The sequence below is a fragment of the Gallus gallus genome, chromosome 11 (genome assembly GCF_016699485.2).
Source record: "Gallus gallus isolate bGalGal1 chromosome 11, bGalGal1.mat.broiler.GRCg7b, whole genome shotgun sequence".
NCBI classification, from domain to species: Eukaryota; Metazoa; Chordata; class Aves; order Galliformes; family Phasianidae; genus Gallus; species Gallus gallus.
Genome location: NC_052542.1, coordinates 15,843,502 through 15,861,055, shown reverse-complemented (window position 1 = coordinate 15,861,055; position 17,554 = coordinate 15,843,502). Strand labels below are relative to the sequence as shown.

Here is a 17,554-nt window from a genome sequence, read left to right as displayed (position 1 = left end):
GGAACTGTTACACAATCTGCTTCATTTTGTTAATATGACAGAAAATTTTATTAGTCTCTGTACAATAACTTGTAGAACCTAAGCATTATGTAAAAAGAGCTAAAAGCCCACAGCACCTAATTAGGACCATCTGTCTTCACCTGATGGCTTAAGAAGAGGCTCGTCTAGATCTTGCCTCCCCCTTCTCCCCAAATCCAACATCAGAACACCACCAAAGAAAAGCAGAAAGTACACCCTAACATAAAATCCAAACACATGCAAAGAAAAGAAGTGTTTAAGAAAAAATACACTGTTGGCAAACAGATCACATTAAACAGGCTGTAAATAAAACCACATGGAAAGTTATACTGCATCTAACTATCAGAAGAATGATACATCAGTCCTTTAGTAAAAAAGAAAAGTCCATCTAGTTTTAATGTAAAACTTGACTGATATACCAGAGCTACTGCACTCTTGAGAGCAACAGACTGTAAGTGAACATTCAGAAAGTATCTAAGCTCCTACCTGATACCAACAGCATAACTAAGGAGAAATGGTGAGCAAAGATTTGGGCAAACTGACAAAAAAAAAAAGAAAATCAGCAGATGTTATTAAGTAAGATCAACTGTACTTCTCATGTTTCAACTTTAAAGTTATGGAATTTCAAAAAGTTACATCCATATTTTTGGGAGCACTGAAGACTAAACCCCAGTTTCATTCCCGACAAAAGAATACCTGTAAACTACAAAAGCTGGTCAGGGGTTTACAAGAACATCACCTTTCTCACAACACACATCACCACACCAGGATACAAAGCAGGCTTTGACCACTGCAGTTCACAGAGCTGAGAAGCACAGACAAAATTAAGCACACCAATAAAACAAGGTGAAGCAATGTGAACACTGATAATTGCAGGCAGTAACAGATCCCAGCCTACTTCTCTCCATTAACTCCTCAGTTCCCTTCCCTTCTCAAAAGGGTCTTCCTGACATTCCGCACTATTTTCTTCCTCATATCTGCAGTGAAGTGCTTTCTCATCACCTCAGATGTGTTTTATCTGCAATTTAGTAAAGTTACTCTAAGCAACACAAACCTGTTTGAAGCACTGTCCTGTATCACACAGAGGCTTGCCTCCTTCCCACTCCTGCACTCAGCAATAACATTACAAGAAAAGATAACCAGCACCATCCTTACCATTACTTCAAGCAGTCTCCAAGGTTTCTCTTCACAGGACGGCTGCTTCCCTTCATGTAATGCTTTTGGTGAAGTGATCCTGGATAGCCCCCTTCTTCCTCTACATACAAATGCCTGCATTTCCTCTGCAGCCAACCAGCCAATGGCCCACACCAAATTACACCACAAACATAAAGCTTTTCATAACTAAACCTGAAATAACTTTTAGTGCTTGATTATCTATAAAGCCTAACACAGATCCTTTAGTCACTAACGGCTTTCTGATTTGAAACTTCCAGTTTGCTGCTGGTGAGAGTTTCTCCAGGACTTCTTCCAGTCTGATTAACAGGTAGCTTCCCTTCATGTTCCTCACACCCATCTTCGCACAAAAACACCACAAAACATCCCAAAATTCAGTTGTTTTCACTGGTGAAAGCAGCAGCTTCCCAGAACAGCACCATCCACAGAGCGGCCAGGCTGCCGTGTGAGGAGAGGCCGCGCTGCTTCCCACCAAGCACTGCGCTTCCAGACGGTTCCAGAAAGCTCTGCAGCAGCCCTACCATCAGATGCAGCTGAGCCCCCCCAGGGGCACAGGTGTGGGTGTATTAAAGCAAAGGGCACGGAGTGCTCTCAGGTGTTTGGAATTTACCTCAGCCAATCAGTTTTTGTGCCCACACCCCAGAGCTGCTGGAGAGGGGAATGGAGTGCAGCTGGGTGAGGTGCAGAAGGGGTAGGAGAGGAGGTTTAGCTTAATGCTGAAAAGTTGTTTGAGAGGTTGGCTGTGGTTGTCTTATAAAACTCGGAGTGGCAATAATTTAGACATGGAAATAAATTGCAATTAAATTTCTAGCTTTTAAGGATATGAGTAAAATATTAGCTGATTATTACATGGCATGAAGGAGAGAGGAAAGATTTAAAAACAAAACAACGCTTCTAATAGGTAAAATAATTGTATCTCAAGCTGCTCAAGGACAGGATATTGATTTCCTCCAAAAGGTTGTACAGGTGTTGCCAAAAGGCATAGTATAGAATTTGGTTTCATATTCAGAATTAGATCCTAGGAGCAAAGGGATTAATTAGCCAGTCCCAGCGTGAACAGCCTGCCTTATTACACAAAAATGCTTAAGTTCCTCACACAGAAAATACAGATTTCATCTCATAACTTTCATGCTTATCTCAACATGACTCTACATAATGACTTTGAAGAATTCCATGACTGGAGATTTCACTAGGAAAACCAATTAAAACAGCAACTGAGCCTTCTGTGATTGCTTACGTTTTTCTGTGTAAGCAGCAGTAAGTTGAGCAATGCATAGACTGCAGCCACATACAGTCTATGCATTGAAAGTGATATTGTAGGAATTTGCAGTGTGAAAAGATTCCAATTCACATCATTTCTGTCTTTCTACCCCTTTTTCTTCTCTTTTTTTAAATCTCAGTCAACTAAAGAAAATTTTCTTTTAGAACAACTATGGAAATGTTTCTGAGTTTGCAATATGAGATTTTCCAAATGGTATTTCGAGAATCAGATAATTTTATGTTAGCATCATTATTCAATTCTACTCAGCAAATCTGAAAAACTGAAGTCCAAGTGAAGAATGCTGAACAAATTCTGTAAATAAGCTGGTTCACATGAAGTAGGACATCTCCCAAACTACCTCTATGTCGTGTTCCCCTAGATCACACCTTTGCAATGACATCACGAACTGAAATAGCAAGTTCAGTTCTGAAGCCTCTAAACGACATGAAGGATTTAACAACCTTTACAAAGGCCTTGGTAACAGTTTACACTGACCTATCTTACCTAAGATTGCCTGACAGTTATTTCACATTTTCTATTCCCTTAGAAATATCATTTAATTATGAGTGTTAATAAACAAAAATTTCTACAGAACAACTTTTGTCTCCAAAAAGAATGACAAAGGATGTATTCTTTATGAGATAAGAGTCACTTCATCTTCTTTGACCATATCAGATGCAAGGCTTTGCAGATACATAAATACAAGATTTGTGAAAAGGAGGAGGAATTTAATATTATAAACAGCCAGAGATTGACTTCTCACCCTTGTTTTAAAGGTAGTGGTCTTAATATTTTGAATGCTCATAAGGAGACTGAAAGTTCAATGTCATACTGTTCTGGTTTGCAAAGTGAAATATAGCAGGTAATTCCAAGCAATGAAACAAGTATTGAACTTGCATTCCTTATGATATTTAACTTTTCTGAATTTCCCAGAACTTAAATTTCATTACGAAAAACAAAACAAAATTGCAGAAACAGTAGGTAGATGTATATTCTTACACTGCAAGATGGGGAAAAAAGGGCAGGATAGTTTACTTCCTCCTGCCTGTCAGAGCTATTCTTTGTGGAAATTGGAATGAGTAGTCTAATTCTTCATAAGGATGTTTAATGTCATTTGACAGCAAAACTGCTTTTGGTAGGAAGGGGAGGTGCATCCAGGAGTGGAGAGAGAAGCCCCAAGAACAAAGTTACAAGTAAGATAACGTGTGAAAAGAAGAAATGATGAAGAATACCACTAACCTTTCCTAGAAAGCCTTATCTAAGCTGACTTCCAAAAGCCTGTTCTATGTGAACTTCTTTTGCCTTGCAACAACATCAGAAATCCTCCATCTCTTTGAAAAAAACTGCCATTAGACATCCTGAAAAGCCACTACATCTTGGCAGACAGATCTTCCTCAGTGTCAGCGTGAAGACAAATCTCGAGTCATTAAGCTAGTTGTAAGAGCTCTCTGAATTTTCCAGACTCTTATTTCACACCAGCAGTACCACCACCTGTCTTCTAGCACTAGCAACCCTCTTGATTTGCAGCTCACTTCACAGAATGTGCCTAGAAAATGCCATCACTGAAATATGCTCATTGATGCAAAAATGAAGATAAAATACTATACATTTTAGATTTTATGTATATACATAGTAAGTTCCTTCATAGCAGTAAACTAAGCAATTAAGAATTCACCATCTAATTGAATGTATATACTCTAATGCTCTCTGTGTCACAGTATTTTTTTTTCCACAGCTGTGTCTCTCTGCATCATAATACCGCAAGAAAGGTGCTATTTTCTTGTAGACTTTTAGTCCTGATTTTTTTCTCTGCTGTCAGCATGGAAAGGTCCCTTTCCTGTGAACAAGATCACAGAATGAGAAGAAAAAAAGAGCAGAAAAAAAAGAAAAAAGACACAAAAAGAGAATGATGGCATAAAGCTCAGAGGAAATAAGATAATAATACTCTATGTATGAAGTCATAGATAGCTTATACTGAAATGAACACTGCTTTTACTACAGGACAGCATTAAATCCAGTATCACATTTGTTAGTTTTTTTTTTTTTCAATGTTTCAGCTCATTGAAAATTACAACAAATAATTTTATATTTCCTAGAAACTTTGTTGCATGTCAAAAAAAAAAAAAAAAAAAGGAAAAATGAAATTGATAACTTCACCTGATGTTTTAACAACATATTCCTGAGAATTTTTAAGGACTAAAGGCAAATCTGGTCATCAAGCACTAAATGATGTTTTCCATTATTTGTATTAGCTTGGAGTAAATAAGATTTATTCATGTGAGTTCTTGTAACCATCATCTTAGGATTGCATATTCTTAATATTTAAATATTTGTAAGAGGTATTTCTTTATGCAAGCCAGGCTTCTTCTTATGCTCATTGCATATTTAGTTTTATGTATAAGATCAAGCAATAGTAAGTCCACCTCTCATAAAATCCAGTTGCTGTGATGAATGGCACACTCTAGGGACACTACACTTCCAACAGTCAGATTGCACAGGAGAAGGCTGGCTTTAACTGGTTAGTTTTGCAGAAGTGACAGCAAACAGAGGAACGGGGATTAGAGAAGACAATGATATTATCACAAGTCTCTCTTCTTTTTTTTTTTTTTTGCAGGAAACCCCGAGCACAACACACAGTGCAGCAGACTGAGATGACAGTGCCAGCAGAGCTTGCCCATGACTTTGGCATGCAACCCTGCTGCAACTGGGGACCAGCAAAATGCAGTATAAGGACTTCCAAAAAGTCTCAGAATTGCCATTGCCAATTCACAGGTGGACATAAATGAGATACAAAGTGTTTAAACTGATTCTGAGTACCCTGATTCATTACGATAAAACTGATGGGACCAACTGATGCTATACAGCAGAGCATTTCAAAAGAAAATCAAAGAAGTAAGATAGGAAAAGATGGGAGAGGGAAGATGAAATGACTTCACGAAAGCCACACACCAGACAAAATTTGAATCAAGCTGGAGTCCAGGCTTTTTTGATCTCCAGACACAAGACTGATAGCTGGATTCTATCTCTTGCTGAGCAAGTGATGTAAAATTAGATTTACAAAGGTTATTAAGCTACCAAAAGGTATCTTAATAAAGCTTAATAAAGCTTTCAAAGTGCCTTACAAGGCTGGGTAATATATCCTATTAACATCAAAACACCTTAAAAAGAGCTTTGAAAACCTGACTGTCTTGTTAGGGTCTCATTTTTCCCCCATTAAGCACTTTCTGCAGCTGCATAGACACAAAACAACAACTGAAAATAATTTTCTATGTCCTTGCATAACGATGCTGCAAATTTATAAGGGTTCCTCATATAGCTACTAACACAGAATTAAAATGACTTCTGAAACATATTTTTTGTTATATACTGTGCAAGTTATGAGTCTAGAATGTCCACTCCAAATATAACCTCAGTGAATAAATGAGAAGGACATCCCTCAAATCTGTGGAGCAATACAGCACTTCAAATGAAAGCATGTGTACTTCACACAAAGCAAAAGTATTATGGATGATCATATAAAACTAATTAAAATCTTCCCATATCACAAGAGAACACATGTTGAGCCCCTCAAAAAGAGGGGGGTGGGAAGAGGGAGAGAGAGAGAGAAAGATATCAGGATTCACCAAAGCAATTGAGTCTAATCACCACAAAAATATTGAATTAAAAAAAAATCAAAACGAGAGGAAGTAGGACTGAAATAAAGGATTAAAGCATAAGCTCTGCCAGAATTTTTTAGGCTCTATGCTGCACCACAAAAACAACAGAGACATATATGTAAGAAAAGATGAAAAACGGCTTTGTACTTTTAAATAGCTCCTAGCAGTATTCAAGCTCTTCTCACTGTCCTTAATGCTTGAAAATCACTCTAAACAGCATGTAGGAAGTGGCAAAAGTGGAGCAAATTTCTTCTCTCTGAAAGACTCAAGAAGCAACAGGGTCAGAGAGAGATCATAACTAATCAGACCAACAAAAATCCAACATCTAAAATGCAGCAGTGTCAAGAAAACTGACTTATTTAGGCATACCAAGTAAAGGCCAGTGTAAATGTCAGCTATAAATCACACGTATATTTTACTTTGTTATTACTGCTAAACATATCTATTCCTACAAACGAGTAGGAGAAGGTCTTAGAAGTCAAGGATCACTCAACTTATACCCATCTCATATATACAGAACTAAGATTCTCTAGTTGAAAGCAACAAACAGGGAGTTACAAGAGCACTTGTGCAGGTTAGACAGGAGGGCATGCAGCAAGCTGCTGCCCAGCTTGCTGGCTCTGCCAGACATCTCATCTCTTCACACCATCAGATTTGAAGTGATGAGATGCAGCCAGGAGTCCTTAAAACCCTGCCTAAAGACGGAGTAACCATGCTTGGCCTCTAAGCGTCAGTAAAGAGAATAAAAGTTGGCAATCTGGAAACAAGCTCTTCCTGGTGGATGTTTTCCTTTTGAGAAATTTTCTTACTCTGAAAAAAAAGTGTTTCCTGTCTTCAAATCTGAAACAGTATCAGCATATTTTATAAACTGTATTTGCCATACCCTTGTAAAATACATTTTTTTTAATCATCTTTTTAAAGGTTTGTCCATAAAAATTAAATAAAGAGAAATAGGTTAAATTTCTGTGTGTAAGTGGTAAGATTGACATGACTGTTCTGCAAAGCATAAGGGTCACTTGTTACGAAACCCTTTCAAACTGCTTATCTACAAAAACCCCATCAGTGAGAGTTGCTGTGAAACACTGTGCTGTGGTGCAAGACATTTGCCATTCCCTTTTTCCAGCACACCAAATGCAATGGCATGGCAAAAACTCTGAAGTGTTTCATGCCTGAAAATATACAGATTTTGTTTATTAGTGTTATAAATCTGCTACTTCTGATTCCATCTTCTCTCTCCATCTCTGGAAACCACTCAGATACCCAATGAGCTGCAGTACCAACCAGAGCCTGCCTGTTTGACCACAAAGCTCAACTACTTCCACAGAGGAGAAACTTCCTTCCTCACTGTATTCTTCACTAGCAAGTGCTGTATGCTCTGCTGACTCTTTTTGCTATGCTGAAGATAGCATATTTCAATGCCAATGATAAAAGTTTTAGGTGTTGGAAATGCCAACTGCATGATTCGTTCTCTACTGCATGTTTGGTTACATAAATCATGGAAAAGTGAGTTTATTGAAATTCTTCAAAACCAGGAGGTTGTAAACTCTCTTACATTACAAAGGTTGGGTATTGTCATCTGACTGGCTAAATATATCCGAGAAGTACTCACAGTTAGCACTCTGCTTTCATTTACCTCCTGTATTCTCTGCCTGGACTTAGTTGTTACAAGCAGTGAAGTTAACGATGCACTGTTTATCTTTTCCTGTTATTCTGAACGAAATGAGTTTTTGCTGATTTTGTCTAAAGTCAGCTTTACTGAATTTCACAGCATGCTGGGTTGTTTGTTTGTTTGTTTGTTTCTCTGAGAGGATGTCTATGGCAGATACTTCTATAATTCAGACAGATGATCTTCCTGGTAGCATCTAAATGGATTAGCACATCCCATATGACAAATACTTAGCAGCTTTTCTGTTTCAGTACAACAGTGTAGTTGCTGCTTCTACTTTGCCAAAAATGGCAAGCTATTTACTTTATGTAAAGAAGAAAGGAGATATCTGAATACTTTCCACAAGTTATTTTAGTGAAGAGGGTTGCAGGTATGCACATAATGAAAGATATGCCAAGGGCAGCCTGAACGAAATAAATGTTGTTCCTAATTACCTGTTTTCTCTCTCTAAACCTAATTTAACTTAACATCTTGGACCATCCTTCTACATTAAACGTCAATAAAGAAAGATTTAGTCAATGGACCTCGAATCAGCTCAATTAACATAGTAATGGTCTCTTTGAATAGTCAAACAGTTGTAGTCTAGCTTCCAAATGATCAACAAGAGTCTGCTAGGTAGTTAATAACACAGTCTGTTAAAACTGTATATATATGTTTATATACATACCCTTAAGGCGTAATTACTAGTTCGAGTCCCATGAACATCCCTGAACATCCCTTTGTTTTTGAGATTTCGATCAATTCTAAATGATCACATTAAGAACGTTAGTAGAAGTTTTCTGTCTGCAAACTAGCACCACTTTGCCTTAATTCTGAACCTTCACTTGATGTTTAACAGCATTAAGTATAATATCATGTTGAGCAGCAATTCTTGTACTGATAATGCACGTTCATAAAGTTAGTCTGCAAAATAGAGCTCAAGACCTCTAACCTATTGCCTTTTACTGCCTTTTTAATACTCTATCCATATTTTATTTCTATACCTCCTTGTTTCTCCTATTGCAATGCTGTAACTGAAACAAAAAAAGTATCTTTGTAATCAGCAGTGATGTTCATTATCAGAATGCCAGGACTGAATTACAGTCATAGCAAAAATAAAATAATACCCCATTATGTACTAATAACAATTAAATAAAGGCAACTTTAATTCAAACAAACAATTTGTTTGTTGTTACCTCAACAAGACTGGAAAATTGGATATAATGTAGAAAACAAATCTTCCAGACAATAGAAATCTTGCATCATTTTGACCTGTTAAAATCTACTGAGACACCACATTTTTTTTTCCAAAATTCAAACTATCCAAGAACAGGAACACCTTACAAAAATATAACAATGAATTAAGAATTATATACATACAAATTACATCTCCACTCAGCTTTGCTAGACCATGAAGTGTTCTACTTAGGCGTGGCAAGGTCACTTTTCATCAATATATTACTGGTTGAAATATAAGATAACTTCTTTTATTTAGAGTAATCTATGTATAAATCCATCACTATTAAGTAAGATGCTAGTTCAATGCAAAACACATACAGAAAGTCAGTCCAATCAATACCAAGAGTCTGAATTTTGAGCTCCAATCAGTAGCAATCCATCAGCCTTACAGAACCTATCAAAGAGAGTAGAAGTATTCTGTTTGCAACTGAAGTGGCTTGAAGAACCAAAGGTTTGTCATTATGACACAAAATAAATTCTATAGCTTCAGAATAAACAATATGTCTCAAACTGTATAGCAACCATATTTATAAGGAGTACAGTATCTTAAATACAGAACAAAAACCAGATCACTGTAGCGTGATCATTTGCCATATAAAAAGTTGTTTGGTAAACACAGATAATGAACACCAATGAAAAGAACGTGGAAAGAACTTATGTCACAGAGATGAGTTTATATTTTGGAAGAACCCCATCCATAAGAAATGCAGATTCAGCCTGCACAAAAACAACTTAAAAGTATTTGGTCTATCTATGAAAGCAGTGACATCCCTACATATTCTCTCAAATGTAAAGTAGGCCAAGAAAATATATTAGAGGCTTTGTGTTTGTACCACTTCATGTCAAAGAAGGAAATGAAAACCAAAGGATACACGTTTTCAAGGTGGTTGGTGCTCCAAGCCTGTCAGTGTTGAGAGGCATTTAGATAATGCCCTTAATAAAATATTTCATCATTTGGTTAGCCCTGAGGTGCTCAAGCACTTGGGCCCTTTGATCCCTGTATGTCCCATCTAGTTGAACTATACTCGTAAAATCTCCCGAAGGCTGTTAATTTTTTTATGTAAAATATTTTATAATCATGGTTGTGTTTCACCCTCTTTCAAATTCAGAACCAAGGCTGCATCACGGCAATTAGCTGGCACTGTATGCTTTTCTGCACATACCTTACATGCCATTAAATGGAGGCAGTTGAGAGAGATGAGTGGACCAAGGTTAGTCACCTGCCTTAATTTTACTACAAACACTGCTTAAAAAGAATTACTCTTTATCAGAAGATAAATGGGCTTCACAATAAGTAATTCAAAGAAAGTGGGAACATTAACCACAGAAAACATGCCAAAAAGGAAGGCATTTTAAGTAATCAGACCTTCTTTTCTCTCATAAAAGGTCAAATAAACGTGCCTGTAGGTTGCCTCTTCAGCAAGGAACCAATACAGTACAACAGCAATATTCTTCTGCAGAAAAAAATGGACATTCAGAGAAAAATGCACTGCCTGTTTAGTAGAAGGCTGTGGAAAAGAAAAAAATCTTATAAAAATGCATACTACTAACCGCAATATTCATAGCTCATCAAACCCTGACATGTTCTGGAATATGCTAGTGCCAAACTGTATCACTTCAGCTGAGTTTGACAGCAGGTAAATTACAGTGTGCAAGAGTTGAACTAAAATGAAGTTGCTCAACAAAACTTTCTTGATCTAAATAGGATTTTCAATCAATGAAAAATATTCTATTATTAATGAAGTAAAAGGAAAAGAAAAAACAACACCTGACATTAAGTTTATTCTTCTGCTTTATATTCTGGTTTCACTAGCAGAAGGTCATTCATAGCAGAATCGAGTAAAACCATGGAAACTGATTTATTTTTTATTTTTTATATCTTTTCTCTCTGAACAGCTTCATTCAGAACTACATTTATCATTTAAAATTATCCATCAAGAACTGTAATTGAACACCTTTCAACCCTTAGGTTTTGAATACAGCTTTGAATAACCATGCTGACTGGTCACTGCAGTCATGTGGCATTACTGGTACACTCTGACTTGACCTTCCTACTAAATATTTGAAGGACTGGAATAAGTCATTTCCAGATCAAATCTTCCTGAAAGTACATGGTAATATGACTGTCTGTCCAATAGCATAACTATCATTTTCATCCATAAACATTCTTAATACCAAGTTTCTTAAACTTACTAAAATTACTAGAAAACAACTGCAAGAACAGCTAGTACTGTCATCACAGTAAACCCTGTGTTTGCTGTACAAATACATGTTTTATGTGCTACTTTTCAAGATACACATCATAGAGCAAGTTGGAGGACTCAATATTCATGTAATATTTAGTAAGTAATAGATGTAGTAAGACAGTTTAACAGACAATCCAGTAAGATAGAAAAGAGCTCACATTGAAGTACACAGTGCAAAAAACCTATTTGCTCTTGCCAACAGCTGTGAACAGTTCATTTTTACCAAAAAAATAAGGGGGAGTGGGGGTGGATTAAAGGTGAGTTTGCTGCTGGAAATGTCTCAAATTTGCTAGCTACTTTAAATTTAAAAAGAAAGAAAGAAAGAAAGAAAAAAGTGGAATTATGATAGATGAAAATAATAAGGGCTGCATAATAAATAATAATGCTATTATTTTGAGTCCTTTTTAACTTAATTACTTTTTCAATATTCTTTATGTTTAGTCTCTTACTGTTTTTATGATGCTTATTCAACATAAACCCATTCTGTCACACTTTGGTGTTTTCTGGAAGAATGCAAACACTCTGTGCTCCTGTATCTTGCCTTTGTATCTGCTGTAGCTTTGTAGCCTGATCACAAGTAAGATTAGTGAATAATATGACACTTGGTCAGCCTGCAGGTATGCAGCTAGGAAGGAACAGTATTTTTTAAATCCTTCCCACAGAGAGAAACCTAATATCAGTGTTCAGGGTTACTTTTATCACCGAGTAGACGTGGCTATTTTGTTCCTTGTCATAATGAAACTTCTATGTCTACAAGGGATCAAGAGGCCAATTAAAAGCCGTATCGTAATTAAAGCATGACAGTGATATGGGAATTTTCCATTAGCCAAGGTGGTGAAAAATACAATAACTGAATAAATATTTCTCTACTTTTCACTCAACAACATTCATGTCATTCATTCTGTGATTTCCAAGCAATTTTACATTCTCTTACCAGCAAAATTCCTCTACACTCCTGTTCCCTCGAGTAAATTTTACTCCAAACCTATATACAGTTATCTGTACTATTTTGTAGACTTATTTCTCATTCCTTTCACCAACAACCAAAGAAGCTCATTTACGTTATGCAGAATATAATTAGTAGGTATCGTATTTATTTGACAGCTTTCTCATTTTCTCAGTTCTACGCAATTTGACAGAGACCGCTGCAGATCCGTAACTAGTCTTTCAGAATGACTTTCACAAGGTTAGCTCACTTATTAATTGACCCTTGGTAATGGTAATTTAAGAAGCATATTAATCTCATCTGTCAGTTCTAACACATACTAGATATATAAAATAATTTGTCTTTTGCAAGGAGTCTTGCAACAGAAATGAAGTGTCTAAATTTCTAATTAATGTGTATTTTCTTTCAACAAATGGCTTTTGGAGCAAAAAGACACCTCTTTTCAGTGGTTTTCTTTATTCTACTTTAAAGCTCCTTCATTTTCTTATGAAGAAAAGCACTGTTTCACCAATCAATAAAACTTATGATCTAGATAATCTTTGACAAAGGACACTCTGTTATTCTTAAAACAGATCCCTGAGACTTAAAAATACATGAACAAAGCACTCAATACTTCAACAGCAGTGTTATTTATTATTGCATGTACTGATTAGAGGTTTCTCGAGTTCAAGGAGATTTAATTCACTAAGAATATTAAAAAAGGATTGTTACTCAGAAATTGAAAAACCTAAATCGGTATCAGATGCTGGAAGTTGTCGTCTTTCTAAATTCCATTTTCGAATGCATCCTATGTTGAGCAGAGCTTTTGGTTTAGCTCTAAGAAAGGATTATATAAAATAGGTAATCCAAAGTACCAGTAAAAGCCATGGGTAAGTTCTCCTTTATTTCTTTCATTAAGTAAATAATGGGAGCAGTTAACAGCAAGGGGAAGGGAGGAAAGGAAAAAACACAGTTGTGCCATTAGCATGTGATCATCTACACTTTGTTTCACATGGATGAAATGCAGCTCCTTGCATAACCATTCCAAAAGGGCATAAGAATGTACTGATGAATGGACATAGTTCTCATTAAGGTTATCACAGGTTTGAGGTGGAACAGAAATCCTATGGTTTTCATTTAAAAGCAGAGAAGTCATGGAAGTACAGGGTGAAAGGTGAGGTATTCTTCCATCCCCCTTCTATTTCTCCTTTTGTGTCCAAAGAATGAAGAGGCTTTCTGAAGGGAAACTTCACAAAGAACAGACCCTCACAGCTATGTTTTACCTCATACGGACAGCATACTTCCACTGTTACCATATAGCAGCAATGCAAGATTCTATCAGCTCTATGGACTATAAAGCTCTTACTAGCATCAGAGAATTTACTATATTGGCACCTGGCAAAATTCATCATGTAGGACAGGCTATAACAACCAGTGTGGTTTACAACACACTCACAGGGGGTCTTCAGAAAGAAAGAAAAGCTGAAGATTGCTGGAAGTGGGAACTTGCCATGGGTAGCTGCGGAGGTGGAGAACCCAGCATTATGGAAACCCACTTTCCCCGTGCTTCTTTCTAGAGCAGGAATGGGAAGCAGACATAGCTGACACTATACTAATTCCCTCTATGACTGTATGTATGGCTTATTCCACACTAAAGAAGACTATATGTTATTAGGATTAATTCAGCTTCAAAGTGGAGTAGCAGATATAAGACCAAACTTTTACCAAACATACTGACAAATGCTACCGTACTTAAACTCCCATTGGTTCCACATGAACTGAGATCACAACAACAATCATTTGCATGTTTAGAAAATGAAGCAAATATATAAATGCATTACAGAAGATATAAACAATAATACTATGATACTCAGTTTGCTTAAGCTTATCCCACTGGAATATAAACCATCAATAATTTTGATGATAACAATCTAGAGGCAGCTATATCAAAAGCATGGCCCAGTCTTTATAGAATTTTACAGGTATACGAGTATCTATTTCCTCACAGACGTCATGCTGGATTTGGATGGCATGTGTTTCAGGCACTTAAAGAAATGCTAACCATTTTTTATTGGCTATATCTTCACAATGTCTCCCCCGCTGTTACAGTCTACCCCATAAACAGGTATTCAAGCAATTCTCAGGAAAAACAAATTACACAGTTGACAGACTACAGTGTCTCCTTCAGAATCATTAGTGTCAATCATCTGAGTACAAGTTTTAAGTGCTATTGAAATGCATGCTACTTAAACAAGGGATCATCATATGGAACCACTTCAATCTTAATACAACCATAAGCATATGCAGCATCAGCCACTGAGCTACTAACATAGCATCTGTATTTGTAACAATACAGTAAGAGCTTACTGCAAAAACAATGCCCATTTATTCACTTGTAATTAACAGAAGCAACTCAGTGTCTTCATTTTTAACTCCTGAAGTTGGTAAGCCATGATTTTGTGAGTGAGCTTTCCACTCCATAGCAATGTGTGCTGGTAGGAGCATATAAACATCAGCAAAGATTAGAGATGATCTCATCCATGTATTACATTTCACCCCTGCTAAAAGATTGGCAAAGTATGCTGATATCAACAACACTTCTGCTGCTGAAAGAGTTATTGACAGCTAAAGAACCCTGCCTGTTTCTCACCATTCTCAAAAGTAAGTGGATAAACTAACCATGTCATCAAACCAAATCCATTCTTATCACCACATAACTTCTAAAGCCCTCACATCCGTCCAGTGTCCTCACCTAAGTTACTCTAGATCAATGTCTGCAACAAAGGAATGAAAAACTGACAGATTGGAGGAAAGGACTCCTGGACCTCCAGCAAAATCACTTTCATACAAAGAAAGATTTCTATGAGTAACAAAAAGCATACTGTGCTGTCTGATCTCTTTATTCATATAATTTCATTCATATATATATATATATATATATTTATATATGTATATGAATGTATATATAGATTCATATATATATTCTGTTGTGGTTATTGTTATTTTTGAATGATTATTTTGACATTATTTTGACTATTCACTTCATATTCAGGAGAGTGGTGCAGAGAGATTACAAAAAGAGAAACAGCAAACATATCCACACAAACTCCACAAATGGTTAATTTAATTACACAATGGTTAGTACTAATTAATGTTTAATTTCTGGTTTGGATAAAGTATGAACTTTTGAAGAAAAATCTCTCTGTTGAAGAAAGGCTGCTTCTGGGACTCAGAAAGCAAGAACGTCCTATTTGCTTCCCCAACCCCCAAACTGACACTGTGCAGGGGTACCATGGTGGTTCTTTCATAACTGTTGGAAAACTTTGTATTTGGTTTCGCAGGCATAAGGGGACTGTATTGAGCTTTATGGAAACCTTCACTAATAGGAAAGGAATCCATATCTGCAAACTCATACATGTCTTCACTAAGGTACACCGTTATTCTCAATAGTATGATCCTAATGCAGAGTTCAATAGCAGTTTTATCTTTCACTGAAATATGGAAGTCCATGCATGTGTGCATGTATGCCAAGGTTAAAATGAACAGGGCAGAGAATGGGATGAAGCAGGGAAAAGGCAGAGATGTGTAAAACAAAACGAATTAAAACGAACACACACACAAACAACCATGACTGTGTAAGAAGCAAAGCCAGCTTTGTAAACTAACTTTTAAAATGTAAGTTGCACTTGTTCCTTCAGTAAACTGTCAGCACAGAATTTAAAAATGCAAAAGACAACATTTCTAAAGACTGCTGATTAAAATTCTACGCTGTTTGCACATTATCTCACCTTATTACTGTGTATTATTTCTATTAAGGGAATAACAAGAATAAATTGGGATACTTACTGGGATGAGCAGCACATAAACTAAACGACATGGTTAGAGACAGGCCCCACTTCAGTAAGCTCAAAATGTGAATTTAAGATACCTTTGTGACTATGAGGAAGACATCAGAGTGATATTTTTTAAATTAAAATACAATATGTCTGCCACATTTTGCAGTGATGTGTCAGAGTAAGGCTGTGCTGTACAGCCTGCGTGCTGTGCCATGACTAAAGCTGAGAAGCATGAATGTCAAAAATGTTAATACTATTAACTAAGTCCTATGGATGGCTTTTCTTAGGTCTTGATCAATCTTTACATACGTGTTTCATCAGCAGCGTGGGAAACACTAAAGGCAACTTAGTGAAAATTGAACTACTCACAAGGCATGAGTCAATTAATGATTGAAATTGCTCAGAGAACTTGGAATTAGCATCAATCTACCATGGCTTCAGAAATCCAAAACTAGTGTTACCCTCAAAATCTAAGGATTACTTCATGTAAAAAAGTTCTGTGAGATTAGCTACAAAGCCAGCAGTGGCCAGACAACAGGAAGGAGACAACGTGAGGTACGGGATTGTGGAATCACAGGAACAAATAGAAAAAAAGTGAACACAGATACACGTACATTGGACATACAAGGAAGTTTTCAATCAGAGCAATGAGAGTCTGAAGCAGCTTTTCAGCAGGAACTTGAGTGTACAAAAATCAGAGGGAGGATGGAGCTGGATCAATCACAGGATCAATCACAGGGATACAGGAGATCCCCCTCAGTGTATTTTCTAAGGCCTGGATCCTCCTGGTGTTCATCTCACTGTCCCTGTACTTCTCCTTCCCTCTGGCAGAGACATTTAAAAACATAGAGACAAAGCAACAGGAGACCATGCTCCTTCTTATTACTAAAAATGTGATGTTTTTATTGCTGTTACATTTAAAGAAGAAAACCATCATTCAAGACTTTCTGTCCACCATCGTGGTCAGCAGCTATGACTGAAGACTTTGCTTTAGGCACCGCTTTTTCTGCTGTCAGCCTTTGAATTCCAGCTCTACTGCTGTGAACTGCTGTGTTTTACAGATGCATATAATCTGTAAAAAGTAATAATGGCACACAAACACCGTAAGCCTTTCCAAAATTAAGGGAAAGGAACAGTTAAGGGCACAAACAGACCACTGTAATCACTGAAAACAGTAACAAAGCTGGCTTAGAGTGCAGTAAATCAGGATTTAACCTCGTGTATCCAATCTGAAAATACTGTTTACTATACCTTGCTTGTACCATATGAAATATTAATATAAAAACTTCACTCCCACTGCAGAGCAATCAGCCTTGACTACAAGCACACCTAGCAGCTTTGCACAAACAGATGGCAAGTTCCTTAATATTTCACGGCACTGCCCTTCATAACTATGGCTTTTGCTCAAATAAGCAAATCACACATTACACAGCACTTCCAATTTTGAAATGAAATAAATAAGTTAATACACGTTTAGTAGATAGAGAAGCAAAAGAAAGTTTTTTTTACTATTTTTTTAATACACAAAATATCTTTGCAGCCTGCATAAATTCAG

The 17,554-nt window shown here is 36.7% G+C and overlaps 1 protein-coding gene across 7 annotated transcripts in view; it reads right to left on the bottom strand.

Moving 5' to 3' along the window:
- Positions 1-17,554, bottom strand: part of CDH13 (cadherin 13) — a 432,936-nt gene that overhangs the window by 183,379 nt on the left and 232,003 nt on the right. The window contains exon 1 of one of the 7 annotated variants that reach the window (XM_040707019.2): positions 1,174-1,736. The exons of the other annotated variants lie outside the window; for them this stretch is intronic. Within the exon in view, the coding sequence (XP_040562953.1) occupies positions 1,174-1,293 (120 nt within the window). The 5' untranslated portion in view covers positions 1,294-1,736. Of the gene's footprint in view, positions 1-1,173; positions 1,737-17,554 lie in introns of those variants that run through there. 7 annotated transcript variants of the gene reach the window in all.